The 23141-nt window shown below is 46.2% G+C and overlaps 12 protein-coding genes across 12 annotated transcripts; 5 read left to right on the plus strand and 7 right to left on the minus strand.

Moving 5' to 3' along the window:
- Positions 1-49: 49 nt before the first annotated feature.
- BBBOND_0105260 (cell cycle regulator protein, putative) lies at positions 50-787 on the minus strand (the record flags this gene model as incomplete). The annotated part of the gene is made up of 6 exons (XM_012910949.1): positions 50-140; positions 176-240; positions 282-415; positions 454-551; positions 586-665; positions 707-787. 6 exons carry the CDS (start codon positions 785-787, stop codon positions 50-52), a joined length of 549 nt encoding a protein of 182 aa, XP_012766403.1.
- Positions 788-814: 27 nt separating this feature from the next.
- Positions 815-2093, minus strand: BBBOND_0105270 (hypothetical protein, conserved; the record flags this gene model as incomplete). Its single annotated transcript, XM_012910950.1, has 9 exons — positions 815-952; positions 987-1052; positions 1088-1373; positions 1412-1473; positions 1550-1588; positions 1624-1694; positions 1735-1828; positions 1876-2010; positions 2073-2093. The coding sequence occupies 9 exons, from the start codon at positions 2091-2093 to the stop codon at positions 815-817; spliced, it is 912 nt and encodes a 303-aa protein (XP_012766404.1).
- Positions 2094-2251: 158 nt separating this feature from the next.
- BBBOND_0105280 (hypothetical protein) lies at positions 2252-3097 on the minus strand (the record flags this gene model as incomplete). The annotated part of the gene is made up of 4 exons (XM_012910951.1): positions 2252-2347; positions 2385-2612; positions 2652-2779; positions 2818-3097. The coding sequence occupies 4 exons, from the start codon at positions 3095-3097 to the stop codon at positions 2252-2254; spliced, it is 732 nt and encodes a 243-aa protein (XP_012766405.1).
- Positions 3098-3188: 91 nt separating this feature from the next.
- On the plus strand, positions 3189-3932 carry BBBOND_0105290 (hypothetical protein, conserved; the record flags this gene model as incomplete). Its single annotated transcript, XM_012910952.1, has 6 exons — positions 3189-3308; positions 3362-3454; positions 3491-3577; positions 3613-3746; positions 3782-3839; positions 3873-3932. 6 exons carry the CDS (start codon positions 3189-3191, stop codon positions 3930-3932), a joined length of 552 nt encoding a protein of 183 aa, XP_012766406.1.
- Positions 3933-4285: 353 nt separating this feature from the next.
- On the plus strand, positions 4286-6370 carry BBBOND_0105300 (T-cell immunomodulatory protein-like protein precursor, putative; the record flags this gene model as incomplete). The annotated part of the gene is made up of 4 exons (XM_012910953.1): positions 4286-5837; positions 5873-5987; positions 6022-6162; positions 6199-6370. The coding sequence occupies 4 exons, from the start codon at positions 4286-4288 to the stop codon at positions 6368-6370; spliced, it is 1980 nt and encodes a 659-aa protein (XP_012766407.1).
- Positions 6371-7315: 945 nt separating this feature from the next.
- On the plus strand, positions 7316-7679 carry BBBOND_0105310 (hypothetical protein, conserved; the record flags this gene model as incomplete). The annotated part of the gene is made up of 4 exons (XM_012910954.1): positions 7316-7331; positions 7370-7407; positions 7445-7508; positions 7546-7679. The coding sequence occupies 4 exons, from the start codon at positions 7316-7318 to the stop codon at positions 7677-7679; spliced, it is 252 nt and encodes an 83-aa protein (XP_012766408.1).
- Positions 7680-7790: 111 nt separating this feature from the next.
- BBBOND_0105320 (thioredoxin peroxidase-like protein, putative) lies at positions 7791-8534 on the minus strand (the record flags this gene model as incomplete). Its single annotated transcript, XM_012910955.1, has 2 exons — positions 7791-7937; positions 8085-8534. The coding sequence occupies 2 exons, from the start codon at positions 8532-8534 to the stop codon at positions 7791-7793; spliced, it is 597 nt and encodes a 198-aa protein (XP_012766409.1).
- Positions 8535-8854: 320 nt separating this feature from the next.
- Positions 8855-10080, minus strand: BBBOND_0105330 (RNA recognition motif (RRM)-containing protein, putative; the record flags this gene model as incomplete). The annotated part of the gene is made up of 3 exons (XM_012910956.1): positions 8855-9747; positions 9840-9976; positions 10013-10080. The coding sequence occupies 3 exons, from the start codon at positions 10078-10080 to the stop codon at positions 8855-8857; spliced, it is 1098 nt and encodes a 365-aa protein (XP_012766410.1).
- Positions 10081-11778: 1698 nt separating this feature from the next.
- BBBOND_0105340 (adenylosuccinate synthetase, putative) lies at positions 11779-13355 on the plus strand (the record flags this gene model as incomplete). Its single annotated transcript, XM_012910957.1, has 8 exons — positions 11779-11808; positions 11855-11951; positions 11992-12175; positions 12214-12302; positions 12339-12409; positions 12445-13045; positions 13088-13275; positions 13311-13355. The coding sequence occupies 8 exons, from the start codon at positions 11779-11781 to the stop codon at positions 13353-13355; spliced, it is 1305 nt and encodes a 434-aa protein (XP_012766411.1).
- On the minus strand, positions 13356-14241 carry BBBOND_0105350 (hypothetical protein, conserved; the record flags this gene model as incomplete). The annotated part of the gene is made up of 6 exons (XM_012910958.1): positions 13356-13413; positions 13452-13643; positions 13679-13818; positions 13855-13969; positions 14005-14093; positions 14131-14241. 6 exons carry the CDS (start codon positions 14239-14241, stop codon positions 13356-13358), a joined length of 705 nt encoding a protein of 234 aa, XP_012766412.1.
- A 171-nt stretch (positions 14242-14412) lies between these two features.
- On the minus strand, positions 14413-15870 carry BBBOND_0105360 (26s proteasome aaa-ATPase subunit Rpt3, putative; the record flags this gene model as incomplete). The annotated part of the gene is made up of 5 exons (XM_012910959.1): positions 14413-15086; positions 15208-15337; positions 15373-15505; positions 15541-15746; positions 15769-15870. The coding sequence occupies 5 exons, from the start codon at positions 15868-15870 to the stop codon at positions 14413-14415; spliced, it is 1245 nt and encodes a 414-aa protein (XP_012766413.1).
- A 177-nt stretch (positions 15871-16047) lies between these two features.
- On the plus strand, positions 16048-18868 carry BBBOND_0105370 (SNF2 domain-containing protein / helicase domain-containing protein, putative; the record flags this gene model as incomplete). The annotated part of the gene is made up of 5 exons (XM_012910960.1): positions 16048-16101; positions 16186-16266; positions 16308-18687; positions 18718-18748; positions 18826-18868. 5 exons carry the CDS (start codon positions 16048-16050, stop codon positions 18866-18868), a joined length of 2589 nt encoding a protein of 862 aa, XP_012766414.1.
- Between the last annotated feature and the right edge of the window lie 4273 nt (positions 18869-23141).

Below are 23141 nucleotides of genomic sequence, written 5' to 3' on the forward strand. Positions count from 1 at the left end.
ACATCGCAGTCGTGCTAATATTCTAAATTCTTAATAAAGTCGGATTTTTTCAGGTGTCTTGAGAAGTTGTGCCGAACTTCCAAATACCGTCGTTGAGGTAGTGCATATTTTCGATGCATATGTCCTTGTTTTTTTCACGTCTAATGTATATTAGTGTACAAAATTCGTGACTGACATTTCTTTTGTCGACATAGTAGTGATTCCTACCGCGCACGCGTGCGGTCTTCCGTCGACGACTATCTGCTATTTGGGGTTTAAGGCGCAGGCGATATTAAACCTACAACCACTTCTCCGCGTTCGACGTCGTCCATGGCTCCCCCCTCTGACGTCAACCCGGGGCACATTACATTTGATCCTCTGAGTATAAATTTTAGAGCTCCTTTATCCACTTGCATCCTGGGCATCATCTCTGGATCTGATAATGGAATATAGTACGTCGGAACTTATGCATACATTTGTGAACCAGACGCATAGAAGGAATCCACGGGCCATCGCGCTTTTGGAAGAAAACTATGTCACCTCCGACCAACAAGAGCGTCAGATGCTCTTGGCTGCACCTCTATTTTTTCATTTATCAAAACGTACCATTTGGCGAGGATAATGTGTCCTCTTTTTGGCAACACCGCGTCGATGGTGCCCTTGAATGAGGGAAACTGACTCACTATCTGAAATGGGCCTAAACACTGCAACATGTAGAGGTACAAACCGCCAATTTTATACTCCTTTGCACAGATGATTTAATAAAATTTTGCGATACAATATCTTCTGTGCTAAATTTCCGTGCCATTTTATATTGTGAGGTCCCCTATGTCGCTTAATGTGGAGTTGTAGTTGGGTGTGTCCTACACATTGTATTGCAAATAGCTTTCCTTATTACCTTGAGCAGTGTGACATATTCTAGGGGCTTGGCCTTTTTAAAAAGCTTGTGTGACATCAGCCGTGAGAATCGCACCTGAAATGTTTGCCGCCTCCATATTGGCACTCACTAAGCTGTTGAGCTGCAGAGATACGGTTCCGAGTATTTTTTCAAAATTGGAGATACCCAGATTTATCTGTAACGAATTCCTCAATGTCAATTGTACCTCACCGTCATCTGAAGGTTATTGATCTTCTGCCTTTTCAGATTGCCCACGCCACGCGTATCGAAAGTTACTTGAACAGCTTCGTCGACGTAATTCTTGTTTAGCAGATGATCAAGCGTCATTGTTGCCCTCACGCTTTCGACTGTCACCGATTGCACTTCTGACACTGTTCCCCGAATCAGCCTATTTATGCGATCCATAACATCAGTTATCTCGGTGTTATCATGTGATGAATCTGACAACGCATACTGGACACCAATGCTCCGAGCTTCACTCCACTCTTCCAACAGACTGGGTATTATAGATGCAATGCGAATGTTGTCACCCACTGCTTCATGGCTGAACAGTGCTCTTGCCATAATAGCTGATAGACGTGGAGATTGTCGCAGCGCTGAAAAGTATTCACTATTAAATAAAGCTCACTGTTGTTTTTAAAATACACAGACATTGCAGTCACATATACTTACTTGTTCGTATATCATGGGATCTTTATTCCCGACAGTGAGCTACGCTCCGTGAGGGGACGTATAGTTTTGCATACCGATCTTAGTATCGCTCGATCACACGTTTTCCATCTGTATATAGTGTGCCATCTAATAGTTACGGCTCCTACTGCAGTAGCTTTTTATTTCCTTTACTCCAGTTAACTTACTGAGCTTTATAAGCATGGTCTTCCGTTTGTCGAACTTGACATTTGTTGCTCGTTCAACAGTGTCTACAAGCATCCCTTCATATCTTCTCAACACCTATCAATTCAAACGTGACCGGTATGTTTAGGCTGCCCTTAACATACATGCTTAACAAGTGCGTATGTGTCCTGCACGCCGTTCAAAGACCCCTGTGGTGACCGAGGAGGAATCGGTATTCCATACCGATTTAATAGTTCCGTATCCGCAACGAACGATATGTCTTTAATAAGTTCTACTCTCTATTTATTATGAATCACACACACCCACCAAAAGCTGTGTGCTTTATTGGGTAGAGAGTTACAATCCCTTCCGAGCGGCGCATTTTCAGCTTCACATGTTAGATCATGCTATGAATCACCAAAAATTACCTGGACATTGCGAGACATCATTTTGAATTGTTACTGTTATTGCCCGCTCAAGGCGCTACTCTGCCCACTCCCACCGTCTAAAAAAAGAAGTCAGCACTCTTGAGTCCCTTGTTCAAAACGTGAACAGAGTTTTGTTCTTTTCCTTTTGACAAAATTGCAAAGCCTGCAGACTTGGTACCATGTAATAACCGTCTAAACGTGGATTTTCCTGCGCCGACGGTGAACCGGACGTATAAGAAACGTACCAAAAGGATGTCGAACAACGACAAAATTCCAATCGACTTTATCAAAGCTTCACGGTGTTGTAAATCACTTATCATGTTTATAGACGCTGTGAGATCAGCAAAATCCCAAAACAATGGAGTCAATACCTTCCCTTCTGTTGGAGAAATATTCAATGCCTTGGAATAAAAAAGAGGGATGTGTACATCGTTCTTATAACTAAGAGGCAGATACAAGCTCGCCAGAGGTAACTAATCAATGTGTGTATTTACATAGCATTTATCACCAACTTGACTTGAGCTGGGTACTAGCTTATATTTTATATGAGACGATATCCTGGGCTTCGTCGGATCAATCTTTTCAAACAACTCTTGCAGAGTAAGTATTCTTATGCGTAAACTGGGGAGCTCGTATTCAACTGCAAATGATAATGTTCCAAGAGCCGCGTAACAATACCTGCTGAACCTGCCTGTGTGAGTTCAGTGAGATAATCGATGGCATCCCTAGGGTCCACAAACGCCGTCACAATCTTCTCACTCCTTGTTATACGCGTGATAACAGGTGATGTTATAGATTCAACAACGAAAATTGGGACATCTTTGGCGTTTCCCAAATGCGAATGAAAGAAATGGCTAGGTACGTCTTTTCTAATCGAACCGAAATTAATGTTCGAAAGCGGCCTTCCTATGTATAAACCAAGGGTTGCTTGGCATAACAGTAACATGAATATAATCATTCCAGTCACAGTATGATTTGGAGGTGGGCTCCACTCCAACGGGGCGTGCAGTTTATCATACCCATACACTTTATCACAGGAAGTACAAATAATGAACATAGAATTATCGGTGTTGGTCTGCGTTGTTAACTGTCTTGCAATCGCATCATGTCATTCCTACGGCAAGGGTAGCCACGAGTTGGCAACACCTCCAAAACTCAGGATTCCTGAGGTAAGATTGCTCGGAATTAATTATACGTGTGATACTTCAAATAAAACGTATAGGGAAGAAGACAAATAGCCCTCGTTGCCACGCGCAAAGGACACAAATATCCATATTTATTGGCCTTCCACAGGAACGAATGCGAGTTCTGCCAAGTCTGTTGTTTCAGTAGATTTTTGTATTACTTTTAGGATATGGAAGCTTTAATAAACCGAGCTAATGTCGAGCACAATCTTCATATCAAACGGCTCGATGTCGCATCGGACAACAACTATGAGGTATTTTCGCGTTCTTATCAAAAAATTATAAACAGCTCATGGTAAAATTGGATAGGAAGTCGAAATGCGGAGGTCTGCCATTTTTTTATAATCTTCTCACACACCAACACATTTGTGGCGCCACCAACTACCGGAATCTGATTGCCTGGGCCAACGGCAAATATTTAAGGTACGCCGTCTTTATTCTCTGTAAACTGTGTGTAGTAATGCGAATCCGTATCCGTTGAAGGAGGAAGAAATCAAAGCGTCCTACCGAAGAAGCGTAGGTTATATGTAATAAGGCAAATTGTTTTAGGGGTTATACGCCAGAATAATGGTGAAACTGAGAAATGTTAGTTTGTACACCGAAATATGATGTGTGTCAATAGATGCTGCTTAAAGGGGAGCAAAAGATGATTGACCGGTTGTGCAGAGAATAGCTGGTATGTGGGCGTAAGTTTCGTTGGTCCTCGACGTCACACATGATCACGCAATTAACAGTATATGGTAGGAATTTTGTGTGATATGTCTGCGGGCTGACTTGCGATATTTGTCACTTTGTGCGAAACTGCGTAATGCGTTGCACCGTCGAATAATAGCCGCGGTATCAAAAAGAATCTCAAACGTAATATATTAACAAGAATGTGAAATCGTAATGGCGGTTGGTGTTATACCACTTGTTACTTTCTATTCAGTCGTTAAATATTCCATCCGAAAATGTTGATACACATGTCTAGAAATATTATTAATTGTGTATTCCTACTGCATACCTTTGTTTGGTTGGTATTGGGGTATGATATCAAGCAAATACCAAACACATTTGTTTATAATGGGCAAATTGCTGATTTTGGAGATTTTGATGGTAACGGGCAACTTGACGCTATAACGTACCACCAAAAAGGAAATGATGCAACTATATGCGTATTTAAGGTGTCCAACAGATCCGATAAACCTGTAATTCTAGCCACAGCCCATTTGCAAGGGAATGTCGCTGGGGCGGTAGGAGTTGATATAAACCTCGATAGCGCTCTGGATGTTCTAGTTATTATAGAGGAATCGAAACATAAATACCGTTTGCTAACGTTTTACCAAGAAAAAAAATCGGGTCTATTAGTTCAAGGATGGGATTCAACCAAAGAGACAAATGGTCATAATCAGAAGAAGGAACAATCCAATGATCGGGATTCACAATTGGGAACACTAATGAAGCGCGGTGAATATGAATATAGCTCTATACATCCATTAGTATTGGACATCAACGGTGATGGATTTGTGGATTTGTTCTGCCAAACCGAAGACAAGAGGCTTTTTGTTTGGACTAATTATGGGGGTGCGTTTTTACCTTACCTGCTTGAAAATGTTCCATCTTGTTATTTTGAAGGTACGCGTGAAGGATATGTCCCGTCCCCACACTCTTCTGCTTTTGTCGACATCAACGGTGATTGCAGAGCCGACTTGATCCTTTTGGTTCAACATGAAAACAAACGATATCTGCAGATCTGGGAAACTGAAGCCGACAACAATCGCATGAAGTATATAAGAAACCCTAACAAGGATATTGTATTACCCACTAACCACGGCCAAGTATCTTTTGCCGATTTCAACGGTGATGGCACGATTGACATAGTAGTCCCTTATTGTAACCAACTGAACGCAGAGAGATCGTGCATTCAAGGAAGCCGCATATTCATAACATTCAATCATCAGAAACCGTTCTGTTCATACATCTGGAACAACCCAAATAGTGACATGTGTAGAAAAGCTACAGAACTGTGCACGAAGTCTGACTTCGCATTTCATCCAGTGGATGGTTTATCATCAGTAGATATATCGCTACCTGTCAATGTCGGATTTAAGGATAGCGAAGGGCAACTTATGTCAGTATCTCTGGGGGACCTTAACAACAACGGTTATCCAGATGTCATCGTATTAGGATGGAATCTGGCCACGTTGCAACCAGTAGTCTGCGTATACAGAAATGTGGAAAATAATGAGTCTTCTGTTGTTAATGCAAGAAGTTTTGTGCAGTCAGCTATAATTGAAGTTACTGAGCCAGATATTCGATATATTCGCGTAGCTGCAGTCGACCTTTTCGAGGACGGCATTACAGAAGTTGGGATTTTCACGTCAAAGGTATCCATTGGCAACGATAGCATTGCTAGATTTTATACGACGGTAAATGAGAAGATAGGCCTATTTATGAAAGCAATGGTGAGGGGGGTGGCGGAAAATGAGACGCCGTCTTCAGTAAACGTGTTGTCTACCGGGTCGAATGTAAATGGTATTTACGCGTATCTATAATTCAATATAATACAGGGGCTGTATTCAAGATTACGGTAATTGATGTATACGGAGCCAAATCACCTAGGTGCTCGACTATTCGGCCACAGTCTGCGCATTCACCATTATTACCGCCTTATTCTATGTTCGGGTAAGTTGTGTTTGCCGGTTTTACAATGGTACAGACTGGGCAAAACAAACAACTATGTGGAAGAGTTTTACCTTGGCATGCCGAGCACATCCAAGAGCTACAGCAATATGTGGATTTCGATTATTCCTAACTGCAGCGTCATAGCGATTCCGCACCGCCTGTTATATCCAAATGAGTAATTTTGTATGGTTGGGCACACATGATACGACAGGTGGACTCTGAAGTTATCGTTAAGTCCATCCAAGGATATATATAAAATCCTTGTAGCTACACTAATTTGCCTAGTCAGCCTAGGAGTTATCATTGTCGGATTTGATATAAAGGAGAAACGCGAGGACTCGGAGCAAGAAAAAGGATTTCGTCAAAAATTTATCATTAATTAAGCACGCTTATGCCTTTTCGCAGTGAATACATACCACCGTCCTCAGTAGCTGACAAAACGTCATACTAACGTAATGGAAATTTATGCTCGATTTGACGGTCTTAACAAACAGCGGAAGTGTCGCGCCAGCGTTCGCAGGCGTTTGTGAAACTCGACAGCAAGATAGGCACGATTAGCATTTACGCTATCTTGGGTTATTCATAACGGCAGTAAGTGTTGCGAGCATCTCTATTCGGAACCTTCAAGTGTCCAATAAGAGTTTTTATGGTTTTGTCGAAAAAAAATTAGTTTCGCTTTTGTTCACAAAGCCGAGGTGACACTAGCTCTACAGTAAATATGGTGCCATTAGTACAAGTAGACAAGCTATATCTGTGCATACACGACTAATCGCTTCCAAGCATACATTTCAACTTAAAATGCAGCTATCTTTCCGCAAATTCGACACTCCTATACGTGGGTAGGATTAAGGAGGGTCCAATGATTGTATTGCTGTGGAATCTTCGCTTTGACGGTTATGTAACACTACATCTGCGCGTAAAGACTAAGCACTACCGCGCCCAGCGGCTATTCTCGAAGCAAGCTGTCTAATTGTGTATGCCAGCGCAGATGGGAGCACACTTAGCCTACGAACTATTAGGTAAAACCGGGACCACATTCGTATATTGCTAATAATATTCAACACATCGACATGTAATTCTCATCATCGAGAGTTGTGCATAGCATATATAGGGGCTAGCTTTCGCTATTGTAAGAAGGTCATAGGGTGGGCGTCGTAGTGCAGGAAATGCGGCATCGTCTGAAGTAACGAGTCATTAATTGGGGATTATTATATAACCGCGCGTATTGTGTGGGAATTATAGTCGAGCCGCTCATAATTGAGATTCCAGGGTAAATACCGAGACCTGGGCACTGCAATTGGCTCGTGATACACACATTCCTTTTCAAAATGGTAAAGCTAAAGAGTAGGTGTCGGTCGCGTAACTATTGAATTGGTGTGCAGAGGGCTCCAAACGTCAGGAGCTATCCAGAAAGTATAACGTGAGGTCCGCGTGTTGATGGATACAGCAATGTTTAGATTCAACGAATGGTAGCTGCTCACAAAAAAAAAATGCGGAGAATAGCAAAGAAAGGGGAGAAAAGTATGTTCATAATATGTTGAGTCTAAATTTAACTCAGCAACGCCACGGATTAAGCCACCTCAAATCCCAAACTGCATCTTTAAGCGTGAAGTGTTGGAAAACATCAAACGTACCAAGCAGATTAATGACAAGCACGCGCATAAAAGCAAAGACAAACAAACTGCTATATGAATTAATGGAGCACATCAGATCCGCGTGCTAATTTATGTTAACGGTCGGATTGCCTATACATACACTTTTTAAGATATTGAAATGATGTTTTGATACAAGAGTTCTTTACATTCACGACATCTTTGTGGTCAGGTGGGCGATGACACCTTCCGTGGTGGGGGCCATACCTTTGTCACCAGCCTTCCAGTTCGCAGGACAAACCTCTCCATTCTTCTCGTAAAACTGCAGCGCATCCACAATCCGCAGGACTTCGTGCACCTGTAAGAGCAATTAGTAAAAAGTCATAACTATGAAAGTGCAAAAACGTCTATAAGCAAATTCAAACCTCACATAACATGACAACGTAATTTAGGACACTACAAGCGAAGGCGGACACCTCATAACGCTGAACTCTGGAAAACTAACCGATCTACCTATGGGTAGATTGTTGACCTGCTGATGCTGGAGCATGCCCTTCTTGTCAATAATAAAGAGGCCTCTGAGGGCAACTCCATCATCGGGAATTAAAACCTGATATTGTTCCGATATCGATTTTGTAAGGTCTGCTAATATAGGGAACATAACATTGCCGATTCCTCCCTTGTCTCTGGGCGTATTGCGCCAAGTAAGATGAGCGAATTTGGAGTCGACGCTGCAAGCCAGGATTTGCACATTTCGCGCCTCGAATTGTGCAATAGCATCGTTGAACGCGACAATCTCGGTAGGGCAGACGAATGTGAAATCCAATGGGTAGAAAAACAGGCTAACATACTTTTTACCTGCATAGTCAGACAAGGAAACCTCTTTGAAGGAGTTGTCTGGCATCACAGCTTCGCAGCGAAAATTAGGAGCCGGCTGACCCACACGAAGCACCATTCTCAACGTATAGGGAACGATATCAAAATAGCCAGCCGTATATACACATACACCACAGACGCAAGTATATATTGCCTTATAATGTGCTGCACGAAGATATGGTAGGTTCGTGTATAAAGGGTAAACGTATAGAAACAGTTAGTACAAATGTCTCAGACCTTAGCGTGCTCTTCAAAGGGCAACCCTTTGGCTGAGCGCAGCCGCATCAGGCGCCACACAACAAAATTGTGGTGTGCGACTATTTCTAACAATTATATTGTTGCGGGCAACGTTAATAGAATTTTCTCAGAATGTTTCGGACGCCATATTTATTATCGCTTCTAAACCAGAGTGTATTTGCCCCGTGTGAAACGCTCCAGTGGAAAAAATGCCGCACACACAACACGTTTGCGGTCGAAAACGCGACCGTTTAACATATACTGCGCCCTTCGGCCTGACACATCATCCCCAAATTTGAGGAACACTTTGCCAACACCTTCACGATATGATAGATCGTCATTTGGTCGCGGTATTACAACGTCCTCCAAATGCCCATACTTTTTTGCCTCTTCTATTATGGCGTTTTTCAACTCGTGATACTTTCTGTCGTGTATCAGGTCCTCGTGAAACACAATATTAAGTAGCTGCACTACTCTAGACGGTTGTGCACCAGTGCGTCTTCCCGACTGCATCTGCAAACCCAAGAGCGGATTACTGAGAATTGTCTGCGTGACGGAGTTTGGCAGATTCGTAGCCTTGCTGTCTGTCAATTTACCGCCCGACGCGAAATAGCTGAAGGCCGCATGCTTTACGCTCAACACGTGTTTGTCCACGACATGGCCATTCAAATGGCATACTGCCATCTTGGCCGCTCTCGAGTCGTCGAACTCAAAGAACCCGTATCCCTTGTTTTGACCAGTCTTCAAATCTTTGACCAGATTAGCTGATGTGAGTTTTCCATGTTTCTCTAACAGTGCCTTTATATCTGCGTCGCTCATTGTTGGTGGGATGTTCTGCACGAACACCTTGGTGTCGTCAGAACTTGAGGTTGTGCCATACTCAATAGGGCGCCTTATCTTTAGCGTTTGTCCTTTGTAATTGATTCCATCCAATTTGAAGCACATGTCAGCCAGTTCGGCAGTGGAGAACTCTAGGAAACAATATCCCTGGTCAACGTTAAAAATTTCAGTTTTAGATATAGGCGGCGACACGCCGTTCGTGTCTAAGGCATTATCTGGGAGACGTAAAGCTGCAAGTAGAAAACACAACAGCTCTTTATAGCTCGTGCCTGAATATGTATAAATCGGTTGTTTTGTTACTAATTACCGGGAGGTAAGTTTCCGACGTAAAGACGTCTCTGCCGCTTCTTCTGGCCATCATTCGCCGACTTATCAGCCAAATCGCCCACAGTCTCTGGAGCTTCATCTGGAATATCCCATTTGCTCTCTCTTGTACGTCGGCGCCTGCGTTACTCAGAGTAGAGGTTAAAAACAAGTTACCTCTTAGTGGTACCCGTATTGTTAGGTAGCTCACTTTTAGAATTATCACTGGTATGGTAGGTATCCATTTCTTAATTTATAAATCAAAGTGATGTACTTGACACGTCGCAACCCTTCCGCGCGACACAACATTGCTGATAGACTGGGAAGGCGTTGCTGGTATTTCGATTTGCTGTATTGTGATTATGGCGTGATTATAATATACATGTAGCTCAATATACGCGAAGAAGTTTCTTATCTATTTTCGTGATGCTGGCAATATGTGCGCGACCAAATAGCGCTTCGAACAATGTGACGTGGAGTCGTTCCGGGCATACTATTTTGTATGAGTGCGTAATTAATTTGGTGTATAATACAGCATACTGGTATTGGAACACTGGAACCAACTATCACCAACGCTCCCATAATACGTATCAGCTTTGGAGCACACATTGCAGCATTTGGGATGTCTAATTGTTTTGTGTGACCTTAATATCGTTTTATTGGTGTCATGGTGTTCATCGATTCTGTATTGCTCGGTGATGAGCCGTTTCAAATGATTTCTGCAGACTCGTCCTTCATGTGTCGCGAATATGTAGTTTTTACGTGTTTTGTCTTTCTAAACAGTAATGTTTATCCTCTGTGGTTAAAGACGGATATGCTTGGAATCCGAATAACATTGAGGTTATTTGACTGTACGACAATAAAAGAAACCCTGCATGTTCTATATCGTTTAATGCCCTCTCGCACTTCATAAACATTTTGCGAAATTCCCATAAACTAATGAGCTTACGCAGGTGAAGGTGCTAGAACTGAAGTTCTCAATTGGTTTTGTGCGCGGTTTTAGACGGGATCCTGCTTGACGTATTGGATCGCGTTTCTCGCACATAGTGACGCTTATGTATATCCAAAATTTTTTACCGCGTTCTAATGGGTTGGTTGTTCGTAAGAGTTTGGAACGAACGTTATAGCGATCATGCAGCCAAATATGTCTGTGCGATTTCGTATGGTACTCGAGGATGGCAAAACCATTATAAATTGGGTCTAATCTATATATAATATAGCCGAAATTACAGCAACGTTTGCAAAGTGTATGCGGCGTAAATATGTGCGAATGAAAAAGTGTCACGAATGTCCCTTAATGATGCCATATCAAACATGTATTAACTCCCGGCGCAAGCCCCAAAACACGGAAACCTGCACGCCACAGGCATTGAAACAGACCTCATCAGCAACATCTAATGTCAACTGCAGTCTTTGCAAATGTTCCCGTTTCTCAATTAGCATACAAGCCGGTACCGTCAGAAAATGTGTACATATAAATCGTCAACTGTAAGAACCCATACAAAGGTGCTCTTACTTTGTAGTCCGAAATCTTCATTTATTCAATTAGTTTGTTTCAAAGCAACTGTACATGCGACAACAGTGCGACGAAGGATCAAAGTGGTATAGACACGACATCTCATGTGATAATGGCCTTCGTTGCGTGTTTTAAGGTATTCAAAGCACAAACCAATATTTCAATGCGCATCTCCCCATTTTTTCTTTTTTATGATATGTATTTCGCAGGAAATACAATATTACTGGTTGTCGCTGTACACGCGTGAAATTATATCACCCTACTGTGCATCGTTGGTGAATTATCTATGCCATCCATTACGCTCATTGTTCACAGCTAAATTTTGATCATTTTGAACGTACACACAATTTTAGGACTTTCTTAGGCGGCGATAGCCGGTAGTAAAAATAGTATTAACTTGGTGAAAACGCAGCTCTTATGTGTGAAGATGGTAACTAGAACACCTTTCGATCCGGCGGTCCACAATGTTGGTATCTATTTACTCGTGGCTCACTTTCCAACAGGTCTTTCTTGTTGCAGGGATGCAATGGGGAGATGAAGGAAAGGGAAAGGCAGTCGCGGCCTTTGCCAAAGATGTTGACATAATCGCAAAATACAACGGTGCGTTATACCGCTCGGTAGCAAATAACCGTACGAACAGGCGGACATAATGCTGGGCATGAAATTGTCTTGAATGGCAAACAATACAAGCTGCATCTCCTTCCTAGTGGATCGGTATACCCGTACACAACCAACGTCTTGGGTCATGGTATGGTTATCCATTTATCAAGCCTATTAAAGGAAATTGAAATGTTGCGGGGTAATGGCATCGAAGTTATGGATAGGTAGTTGTGGGTCTATGTTACTGTAGATTTCGTCGCAGGCTGCTCATATCGGATCGTGCGCATCTACTTTTGGATGCCCATATTGAGATTGATCGCAATATGGAAAAAGCCAGAAAGGCCGCCGGAGGTAAGATGCTAGGGGCGTTGCGCATATGTATAATAGGTGAAATAGGGACGACCTTGCGCGGGATTGGACCTTGTCATGCTACCAGGTCGTCGAGGACTGGTGTGCTGGTTTGTGTAAAGTGTCTAATGTTTTATCAACTCAGATGGGATCCTTACTTCATTGGGATTTCTTTAAGAAATCTGTCATGGATATCTACAAAATTCACACCGATCCGGAAACGTCGGAAAAAATGGCTACAGAAGAAATCGAAAGGCATGCAACACTTTACAAGATATTTTCAAGATGTATTTGTGATACGGGATACTTCATCAGCGAAGCCATAAGGGCTGGGAAACGAGTATTACTAGAAGGCGCAAATGGATCTTTGTTGGATATCAACATGGGCACTTACCCGTTTGTTACTTCGTCCATCACACTGGCTTGTGGATCGTATGTTGGACTTGGGGTGCCATTAAGTTCCCCAATGTTCAGAATTGGTATTCTTAAGTGCTACCAGACGCGAGTGGGTATGGGCCCCTTTCCTACTGAATTCTTCGACGAAAATTATGAACACATCCAAAAGGATGGCACCGAAATAGGTGTGTCCACATGCAGAGTGAGGAGGTGTGGGTGGCTGGATTTGGTTGCTGCAAGATATATCCAGAGGCTGAACTGTTTTCATGCCGTTTATCTCACAAAATTGGACGTCCTCACAGGACTTAAAGAAATAAAAGTGTGCGTAGACTACCGAAATAAGAGAACAAGTATGTTTACTGTGCCATCTACACTGTCATTTCTGTACATAGACGACCTTTTGGAGAGGGGGCGCTTTCCGGCAACCACTGCAATGCTGGATGAGTATGAACCCGTGTATAAAACCTTCCCCAGCTGGGAAAGTGATATTTCCAATGTGGATACGTATGACAAATTGCCTGAAAATGCTCGTACGTACGTGGAGTTTGTGGAAGAGGAATTAGGCGCCTTCATTCAATGGGTTTGTCTGCATGTAGAAAAACAAATGCTGTGTAGATTGGCGTCGGTCAAGACGTCAAAAGTACGATAGTCAGGTCGTGATTATATCAGATCTAGCGTCTCATTTATTGATGTACCTATATCTCCGCATTTTAGAGGACTGCGCAAGTAATGAACGGAAAGGATCGCACAACCAACCACTCAAGAGAATTGATTGACATGTTTAATGTTCCGAGCTTCGATAATATGTCTTCCGCGTTTTCGTCTCCGTTGTATATTGATTTCACTATATCAGATATACATAGAATATCGTTCCTGCCGATATGCTCTTCGATTACAGAATTGGTACTGATCAATCTGGTTACGCCGTTTGGAAGAATAATTGTGCCTCTGAAGTTTTTGTATACGTTGTAGTGGAATTTTACCTTTTGTTCAATAGCTCCTTAACATGTCGCTGCGTCGGCGTACCGTAGTAGACAAATGGGCGTACCCGTTCCAAGCTTTTCAAACTCGACTCCGAATTAGAGAAAAATCTAGCCGTACCAATTATAGATAATCCCATGTCCTGCATGAGAAATGTGGATTCGGAGTTAGCGCTAACCTTCAAAAATGACTCAGATATGGACGGTTGCACGCTGCGCTGATTTCGAACAGCTAGCAAAAGCTTGTATGACTGTTGGCGAGGGGTGTCGTTCTTCTTGCAAATGGCAGAAGTTCTGCGATGCATATTTTATCGCTAACGGGAAATGACCTTTTAACGTCCAAAGATTTTTGCTTAGATTGCTTGAAAATAGCGTTCAAAGACATAATTGTGTTCACATCTTTCTTCGTTTTGCTTTTCTGGTCAATATGAAACAACTATTCGCGTAAAACGCACCGATTTATAACGGGCTATGTCCTTCGCGATATCGGACCTTTTACGAAGGTGAATACGATGGCCCTTAAGAAGTGTTTCCTTTCTTGTGATACCATCTTTTAAATCTTCCATTTCCACTACTATCTTTTTGAGCTCCTTTTACAGTGTGTATAGAGCAGCATTGCAAGGATCACACGCAGAATCATATAGAAATGTAGGGCCTTGCAGAGTACACTTAATATCAGCAGAAATATATTTTGTGTTTTTGAATCGTTTTATTGAATTACTACAATAAACAGTCTTCTATACACCGTAGAAGGCGTAGTCGCGATCCTGCTTTTTGACGTGTCGCTTCCATCCTTTTTGAAAATCCTTATTGGTGACGACGTATCTATTTTTTCTGATAGCTTGTAAGCCTGCCTCTTGGCAAATTGCCGCTATATCAGCCGCTGATATCCTTTCCGGCCTTGCTACAACTGCGACATGTCTATTTTCATTGCGCAGAATAAACGTACAGTTTTCGATGTCAACATCACTCGATAGGTTCATATGGCTCGTTATGGTTTGGAAAATGAGACGCCTCTGTCGTCTGTCAGGCAGGGGAAATTCTATTTTTCTATCAAGCCGTCCTGGTCTAAGCAGCGCCGGGTCCAATGTGTCTGCTCTGTTGGTGGCCATTATAACCTTCACTGTGGCATTTTGATCGAATCCGTCCATTTGGTTGAGTAGCTCTAGCAGTATGCGCTGAACTTCCCTGTCGGCGCCTGTCTGGGCATCAAAACGCTTTGTTGCAATGGCGTCAACTTCGTCGATGAATAGAATGGCTGGGGCGTTCTCCCGTGCCAGGCGGAAAATGTCTCGTACCATTCTCGGACCCTCTCCAAGATACTTCTGTACGAATTCACTGCCCACCACACGAATGAAGTTAGCTCCAGTATGATGAGCAACGGCTTTCGCCAACATTGTTTTTCCTGTGCCTGCGAGTTGTTAATGGCGCATCATGACCGATTGCTTAACACTGTTTTGGTAGAGAGAAATATAATGTTTATTTGTGTACAATATTGTACGCACCGAGTGTCTTCCATGCAAGGAATTTACCTGGGGGGCCATAGAGCAGCACGCCGACTGGTGGATCAATGCCAATTTGGTGATACAATTCCGGACACGTTAGCGGCAGCTCTACTGCTTCACGCACTTCCTGTTTTTGAGCATCTAGTCCTCCAATATCCTAAAGCTTTTTTTAAAAATTGTGTCTAAACCAACCGCATAAGACACTTCGGGCTTATCTGATAATTGGAGCATCTGAATTGATGAATCCGCTTCCGGTGGTAGAACGTCAACTACACTATGACTGTGACGATGTAATGCGACGCTTGTATTGGGTGTAAGTTGCTCCCTGAATCATATCTGCTATATGGGAATTGTAAATACCTATTAATTGTAGATAAAATGCGCACATAGTAATTTGAACCAGCAGTAGACGAGACAATTCCATGACTCTTGTCTACCATATCCAAAAATTGGCCTATTACCAGTGGAACGCTTTGGATTCGTTTGATTTCTTCGCGTGCTCTGAGCAATTCTAATTTTAAATTCTTATGTTCCTCCTTAACGTAATTTTCCTGGGTTTTTATAATCTGTTATATATCATGCAATTACCTGTATATCACACAAGTCGAGCTGCTTTTCGAGCGTTTTCAGTTTCGAGTACAGATCGCGCTCCGAAGGTGACACCTTCCGAGGTAAATACTTCGCTGCCATGCTTAATCTATCCTATTTATATAGGTTGCGTATATATGTATAAAAGTAATTATTGTAGGTAGAGGGTAACAACATACCCAACGAGGTGTATTGATGTGTACCGTAAAATGGCCACGCAAGCTCAGTCAAGCATGGACAAGTGTAAACAGCAAAGTAATAGGGTGCTAGTATTTAGAAATGGTGCTACACCCTCAGGGAATCAAGGAAGTCGACTCTGCGATTCTTGAGCAAGTATGTTTGACTCGCGGCTTTCCCAGCCGTATTGTTAACGTTAACAATTTCAAAACTCCCAAATGATACTCAACGAATCTGTAGAAAGTATCGAGCAATGTAGACGTGGTATTTCGCCTTCACGCTCTTAGCAAAAGGCTAAAGCAAAAAATCAAGAGATTAGATGTTAGTTTGTCTATGCACTTCTCAGTGTGACACCATGGCAGGCGTCACACCATCTTGTGAAGAAATACAAGTCTTTCATAAACAACATTCGAGCAATAATTGATCGCATAATTGTACAAAGTTTGGGCGACGACGAATCGTTATCCGAAGATGCATCTGAGCTTAAGTACGAATTCATCGGAGATTCACAACTTAGGATTAACGACGAAACGCTTGAAATTTCAGAAGATGAGTCCAATGATGCGCACGATGACGACTCCGAATCCGAATTTAAGTATACTAATGTCAACAACCAAGCGGCTTGTCAAATATCGGACACCATTTTCGCACCTATTACAATATTCGATCGGCTCTATATCCATCAAAAGAAAGGTTTGAAATGGTTGGCTGGGCTACATCATCGTGGGCACGGTGGTATATTAGCCGATGAAATGGGATTAGGGAAAACCATCACAATTCTGTCTTTTTTCAATGCGCTGATATTTTCTACCGAGTCCAAAACGCTCAATTTAGAGGGTGGATTGCACGTCCTAGTTGTGTGTCCAACTACGCTAATTTCACAGTGGAAGGATGAAATGGGTAAATGGGCCCCGCTTTTGAAGCCTATCGTATTTCATGGCGCTTTGGGTTCTTTCGGTAAACGAGCAATTTTCGGAAAGAGTCAAAGAGTGAAATACAAAGCCCTCATAACGAGCTATGAAACATTGAGAGTCCATATCGAAACCATTAACGCTTGCCATTGGTCATACGTAGTCCTAGATGAAGGGCAAAAAATTAGAAACCCTGATGCGGCCATAACGCTTGCAGTGAAGACTCTGGGTACTCCGCATAGGATTCTGCTCTCAGGATCGCCTATACAAAACAACCTTGTGGAATTTTGGTCCTTGTTGGATTTTGTTGCACCTGGGCATTTGGGTACACTTCCTTTATTCACTGAACAGTTTGTGGAACCCATTATGAGGTCCACTGACGTATGCAATAATTCAGCTGCATATAATTGTGCTTTGCGTTTAAGAGAACTGGTCCATCCTTTTATTCAAAGGAACCTAAAAAGCGAATTCACGGATTGTTTGAGACTTCCAAAGAAAACAGAGCATATCATAATGTGCAATTTGACTAGAGTGCAATACCAAGTCTATATTGCCCTTCTCAAAAACGTCATTAATGTTGAATCGGTGGGCAATAGCAACTTGGCATTAGCTGTGAAAACGTCCATCAGTCGTATGGGTAGTAAGATGAAATCCAGCAAATTCTTGCTTTTGCTAACATTACTTAGGAAAGTCTGCAATCACCCTGATCTGGTTTTAAAAGAACATCCTAAAGACTTCGGTAACGTAGAAAGGTCTTCTAAACTGATGATTGCACTCGATATCATATCCAACTGGGAAGTAAACGGGCATAAGATTTTGGTTTTTTCACAAACTATACAGATGCTGAACATTATCTATGCCAACTTGGCCACACGGTATGGTGCGTGTAGAATAGCTAGAATCGATGGTGACATCTCCATAAAAAGGCGTTCCGGTATTTTAGATGCTTTCGAAAAGGGGGAAGATGTTTTTGTCTTGTTACTAACAACTCGAGTAGGGGGCGTAGGTCTAAATCTTACGTGTGCGGATCGTATTCTTATTTTTGATCCAGATTGGAATCCGATGACCGATTCACAGGCCAGAGAAAGGTCGTACAGAATCGGCCAGAACAGGGATGTTGTCATCTATAGGTTGATATCTGCACATACTGTGGAAGAAAAAATTTATCACAGGCAAATATACAAGTTTTATTTAAGCGAACGCATACTCACTGATCCCCGTGTTATGGGTTTTAGATTTCTGCCCGCCTCTGATCTCCTTTCTTTGCCGCCAAAACCCGCAGGTCCAGGTGATACCGGTGAATATATGCATGACGTGGAAAAGCAGCTTAAATCTATCGATTTTGAGATGGAAATCAGGCAACTTAACAACACTAACGGAATATACCAACGTTCAAGCGATGTAGCTAAATGCGTATCAGAAGAAAACCCCATCCTGCAGTCAATATTTGCACATCACGAAATCGAGGGAGTAATCAAGCATGACGATATTGAAAATAGGATTTACGCAAATGTTGACCAGGATTCCTCAGTAATTGCGGATAAGGCTATACAACTTTTGAAAAGATCGCTAAAGGAACGAAGTGCATATGATATATCGGTTCCAACATGGACTGGCGAAAATGGTCAGGCTGCGGCGCCAGTGTGTTGCAATGGGCGTAAGGTGCCAAAAGGTGGTACCGGAAACAGTGTTTCCATGTTACAAAATCTAAGACGTAAGACTCACGGTCCTGACGTTGCGGTGATACGCAAGGATATGTGCCCTATGATTAACATAATTTTAGACTACTTCAGACGTGCACCAAAATTAGAAATTCCAACGGGAGAGGTATGTCACATAATAACTCCTCATTTATGCATAGGTAATCCAACATTTCGGACCACTCATTCCAGGTAATGGTTTAATCTTCAGGTTTAAAATGCGCAGAATCGGAGATGAAAAAATTCAAGTGCATTCTCAAAAAGGTTAGATTGCCCGTAAAAAATTCATCAGACTATAGTTATGTCAGTTGAAAAAAAGAAATGATGGACCAAACTGCTGGGTCCTGAGAGAAGAATTTACTTCGAAAAAACCATCGCACGAATCGTAGAATCTTCTAGTGACGTAACACCTACTAGCACGCCTAAATTTTAAATGTAGATGCATATGTTTCTCCCATATGTGTATTGTTGTGTGCAATATAATCCCAGGTATTGAATATGTGTTGTGTTTACTGACCGATCAATCATCTATCACCACCCAAAATCCGCCGTATAAGTTTTTCAAAATTGAAAAAAACCCACACCTTAAGATCCATCGACATAAAAAAAAACAATATCAATGCAAATGTTTCATAAAATACTACACAGATAATAACGCACCGGAGCCCGGCACAACGGGCGGATGTGGGCCAGGGTAGGAGGCACGACAGGCACGTAACCACGCCAATGTGGCACCAAGGCTACACTGGCGCGGTCTGGCGTGCCGTACAGCCGCAGCTGCAGTTGGCCGTGGCGGCTCCCCAGGCGTGCCGGCGGCGGCGCTCCCGGACTGTCCGGATGCGTGTCGGTCGATGGGAGATATAGAGCAGCTATACCGCGACACCGGGTCACATCATGTGCTGTGCAGCGCCTGCCGCGGTCTGGCGATGTCTCGCCCAGCGACTCCACCCGGCGCCACAGACCCTCACCAGGCGTGCCGGCGGCGGTGGATCCACAGGTAGCAGCTGGTCGAGTGCCAGCAAGTGTTATTATAACAAGTGTGGTGCCAGGCAGCTCCGATGACAGTATCGTCGTCTCATGACGCCTGGTGCCACCGCCAGTGCCCGCGACCCGCCTGCCTCAGAGCCCGTCCGCAGCGGTGTAGGCGTGGCGGCGGTGGCGGCAAGGTGACTGGTGGTGGGAGCCAGGCCATCACAGCCACATAGAAGTGCGTACCATACTACGTCCTATAGCTATTAAGTGCCGGCAGTTCATTGAGTTGTGGTATCTGCTAGACCCCGGTGCTGCTGACACGGCGGCTGCGCGGCGCCGGCGGGCGTGGAGCGAGGCAGACAGACAAGGGATACAACACGCAGCACTGCGCCAAACCTGGTCCAATCTGTCATCTGCCAGCACTGCTTCACTATAGCTCCCTAGCTGCCTTCCCTCCGGTGCCTCGACTGCCACGCCCCCAGTCCGCGCACCCCGCCCGCAGGCGTCACGCACCGGAGCCCGGCACAACGGGCGGATGTGGGCCAGGGTAGGAGGCACGACAGGCACGTAACCACGCCAATGTGGCACCGGCGCGACACTGGCGGGTTCTGGCGTGCCGTACAGCCGCAGCCGCAGTTGGCCGTGGCGGCTCCCCAGGCGTGCCGGCGGCGGTGGATGCCGGGGTAGCAGCTAGACGAGTGCCAGCAAGTGTTATTATAGCAAGTGTGGTGCCAGGCAGCTCCGATGACAGTATCGTCGTCTCATGACGCCTGGTGCCACCGCCAGTGCCCGCGACCCGCCTGCCTCAGAGCCCGTCCGCAGCGGTGTAGGCGTGGCGGCGGTGGCGGCAAGGTGACTGGTGGTGGGAGCCAGGCCATCACAGCCACATAGAAGTGCGTACCATACTACGTCCTATAGCTATTAAGTGCCGGCAGTGCATTGAGTTGTGGTATCTGCTACGCCCCGTATCCGCTGACACGGCGGCTGCGCGGCGCCGGCGGGCGTGGAGCGAGGCAGACAGACAAGGGATACAACACGCAGCACTGCGCCAAACCTGGTCCAATCTGTCATCTGCCAGCACTGCTTCACTGCCGTGCCCTAGCTGCCATCCCTCCGGTGCCTCGACTGCCACGCCCCCAGTCCGGGCACCCCGCCCGCAGACCTCACGCACCGGAGCCCGGCACAACGGGCGGATGTGGGCTAGGATAGGGAGGCAAGACAGGCACGTAACCACACCAATGTGGCACCAGCGCGACACTGCCGCGGTCTGGCGATGTCACACCCAGTGACTCCACCCGGCGCCACAGACCCTCACCAGGCGTGCCGGCGGCAGTGGATGCCCGGGTAGCAGCTGGACGAGTGCCAGCAAGTGTTATCGTAGCAAGTGTGGTGCCAAACAGCTCCGATGACAGTATCGTGGTCTCATGACGCCTGGTGCCACCGCCAGTGCCCACGACCCGCCTGCCTCAGAGCCCGTCCGCAGCGGTGTAGGCGTGGCGGCGGTGGCGGCAGGGTGACGGGTGTTGGGAGCCAGGCCATCACAGCCACATAGAGTGCGTACGATGCTACGTCCTATAGCTATTTAGGTGCCGGTAGCGCATTGAGTTGTGGTATCTGCTACGCCCCGTATCCGCTGACACGGCGGCTGCGCGGCGCCGGCGGGCGTGGAGCGAGGCAGACAGACACGGCCTACAGCACGCAGCACTGCGCCAAACCTGGTCCAATCTGTCATCTGCCAGCACTGCTTCACTATAGCTCCCTAGCTGCCTTCCCTCCGGTGCCTCGACTGCCACGCCCCCAGTCCGCGCACCCCGCCCGCAGGCGTCACGCACCGGAGCCCGGCACAACGGGCGGATGTGGGCTAGGATAGGGAGGCAACACAGGCACGTAACCACACCAATGTGGCACCGGCGCGACACTGGCAGGGTCTGGCGATGTCTCGCCCAGCGACTCCACCCGGCGCCACAGACCCTCACCAGGCGTGCCGGCGGCGGTGGATCCACAGGTAGCAGCTGGACGAGTGCCAGCAAGTGTTATTATAGCAAGTGTGGTGCCAGGCAGCTCCGATGACAGTATCGTCGTCTCATGACGCCTGGTGCCACCGCCAGTGCCCACGACCCGCCTGCCTCAGAGCCCGTCCGCAGCGGTGTAGGCGTGGCGGCGGTGGCGGCAAGGTGACGGGTGGTGGGAGCCAGGCCATCACAGCCACATAGAAGTGCGTACCATACTACGTCCTATAGCTATTAAGTGCCGGCAGTGCATTGAGTTGTGGTATCTGCTACGCCCCGTATCCGCTGACACGGCGGCTGCGCGGCGCCGGCGGGCGTGGAGCGAGGCAGACAGACAAGGGATACAACACGCAGCACTGCGCCAAACCTGGTCCAATCTGTCATCTGCCAGCAGTGCTTCACTGCCGTGCCCTAGCTGCCATCCCTCCGGTGCGTCGACTGCCACGCCCCCAGTCCGGGCACCCCGCCCGCAGACCTCACGCACCGGAGCCCGGCACAACGGGCGGATGTGGGCTAGGATAGGGAGCCAAGACAGGCACGTAACCACGCCAATGTGGCACCAACGCGACACTGGCGGGGTCTGGCGTGCCTTACAGCCGCAGCTGCAGTTGGCCGTGGCGGCTCACCAGGCGTGCCGGCGGCGGCGCTCCCGGACTGCCCGGATGCGTGTCGGTGGATGGGTCATATACGGCAGCTATACCGCGACACCGGGTCACATCATGTGCTGTGCAGCGCCTGCCGCGGTCTGGCGATGTCACACCCAGTGACTCCACCCGGCGCCACAGACTTACACCAGGCGTGCCGGCGGCGGTGGATCCACAGGTAGCAGCTGGTCGAGTGCCAGCAAGTGTTATTTTAGCAAGTGTGGTGCCAGGCAGCTCCGATGACAGTATCGTCGTCTCATGACGCCTGGTGCCACCGCCAGTGCCCGCGACCCGCCTGCCTCAGAGCCCGTCCGCAGCGGTGTAGGCGTGGCGGCGGTGGCGGCAAGGTGACTGGTGGTGGGAGCCAGGCCATCACAGCCACATAGAAGTGCGTACCATACTACGTCCTATAGCTATTAAGTGCCGGCAGTGCATTGAGTTGTGGTATCTGCTACGCCCCGTATCCGCTGACACGGCGGCTGCGCGGCGCCGGCGGGCGTGGAGCGAGGCACACAGACACGGCCTACAACACGCAGCACTGCGCCAAACCTGGTCCAATCTGTCATCTGCCAGCACTGCTTCACTGCCGTGCCCTAGCTGCCATCCCTCCGGTGCCTCGACTGCCACGCCCCCAGTCCGGGCACCCCGCCCGCAGACCTCACGCACCGGAGCCCGGCACAACGGGCGGATGTGGGCTAGGATAGGGAGGCAAGACAGGCACGTAACCACACCAATGTGGCACCAGCGCGACACTGCCGCGGTCTGGCGATGTCACACCCAGTGACTCCACCCGGCGCCACAGACCCTCACCAGGCGTGCCGGCGGCAGTGGATGCCCGGGTAGCAGCTGGACGAGTGCCAGCAAGTGTTATCGTAGCAAGTGTGGTGCCAAACAGCTCCGACGACAGTATCGTCGTCTTATGACGCCTGGTGCCACCGCCAGTGCCCGCGACCCGCCTGC

This window comes from Babesia bigemina, assembly GCF_000981445.1.
Source record: "Babesia bigemina genome assembly Bbig001, chromosome : I".
In the NCBI taxonomy this organism is placed as follows: domain Eukaryota; phylum Apicomplexa; class Aconoidasida; order Piroplasmida; family Babesiidae; genus Babesia; species Babesia bigemina.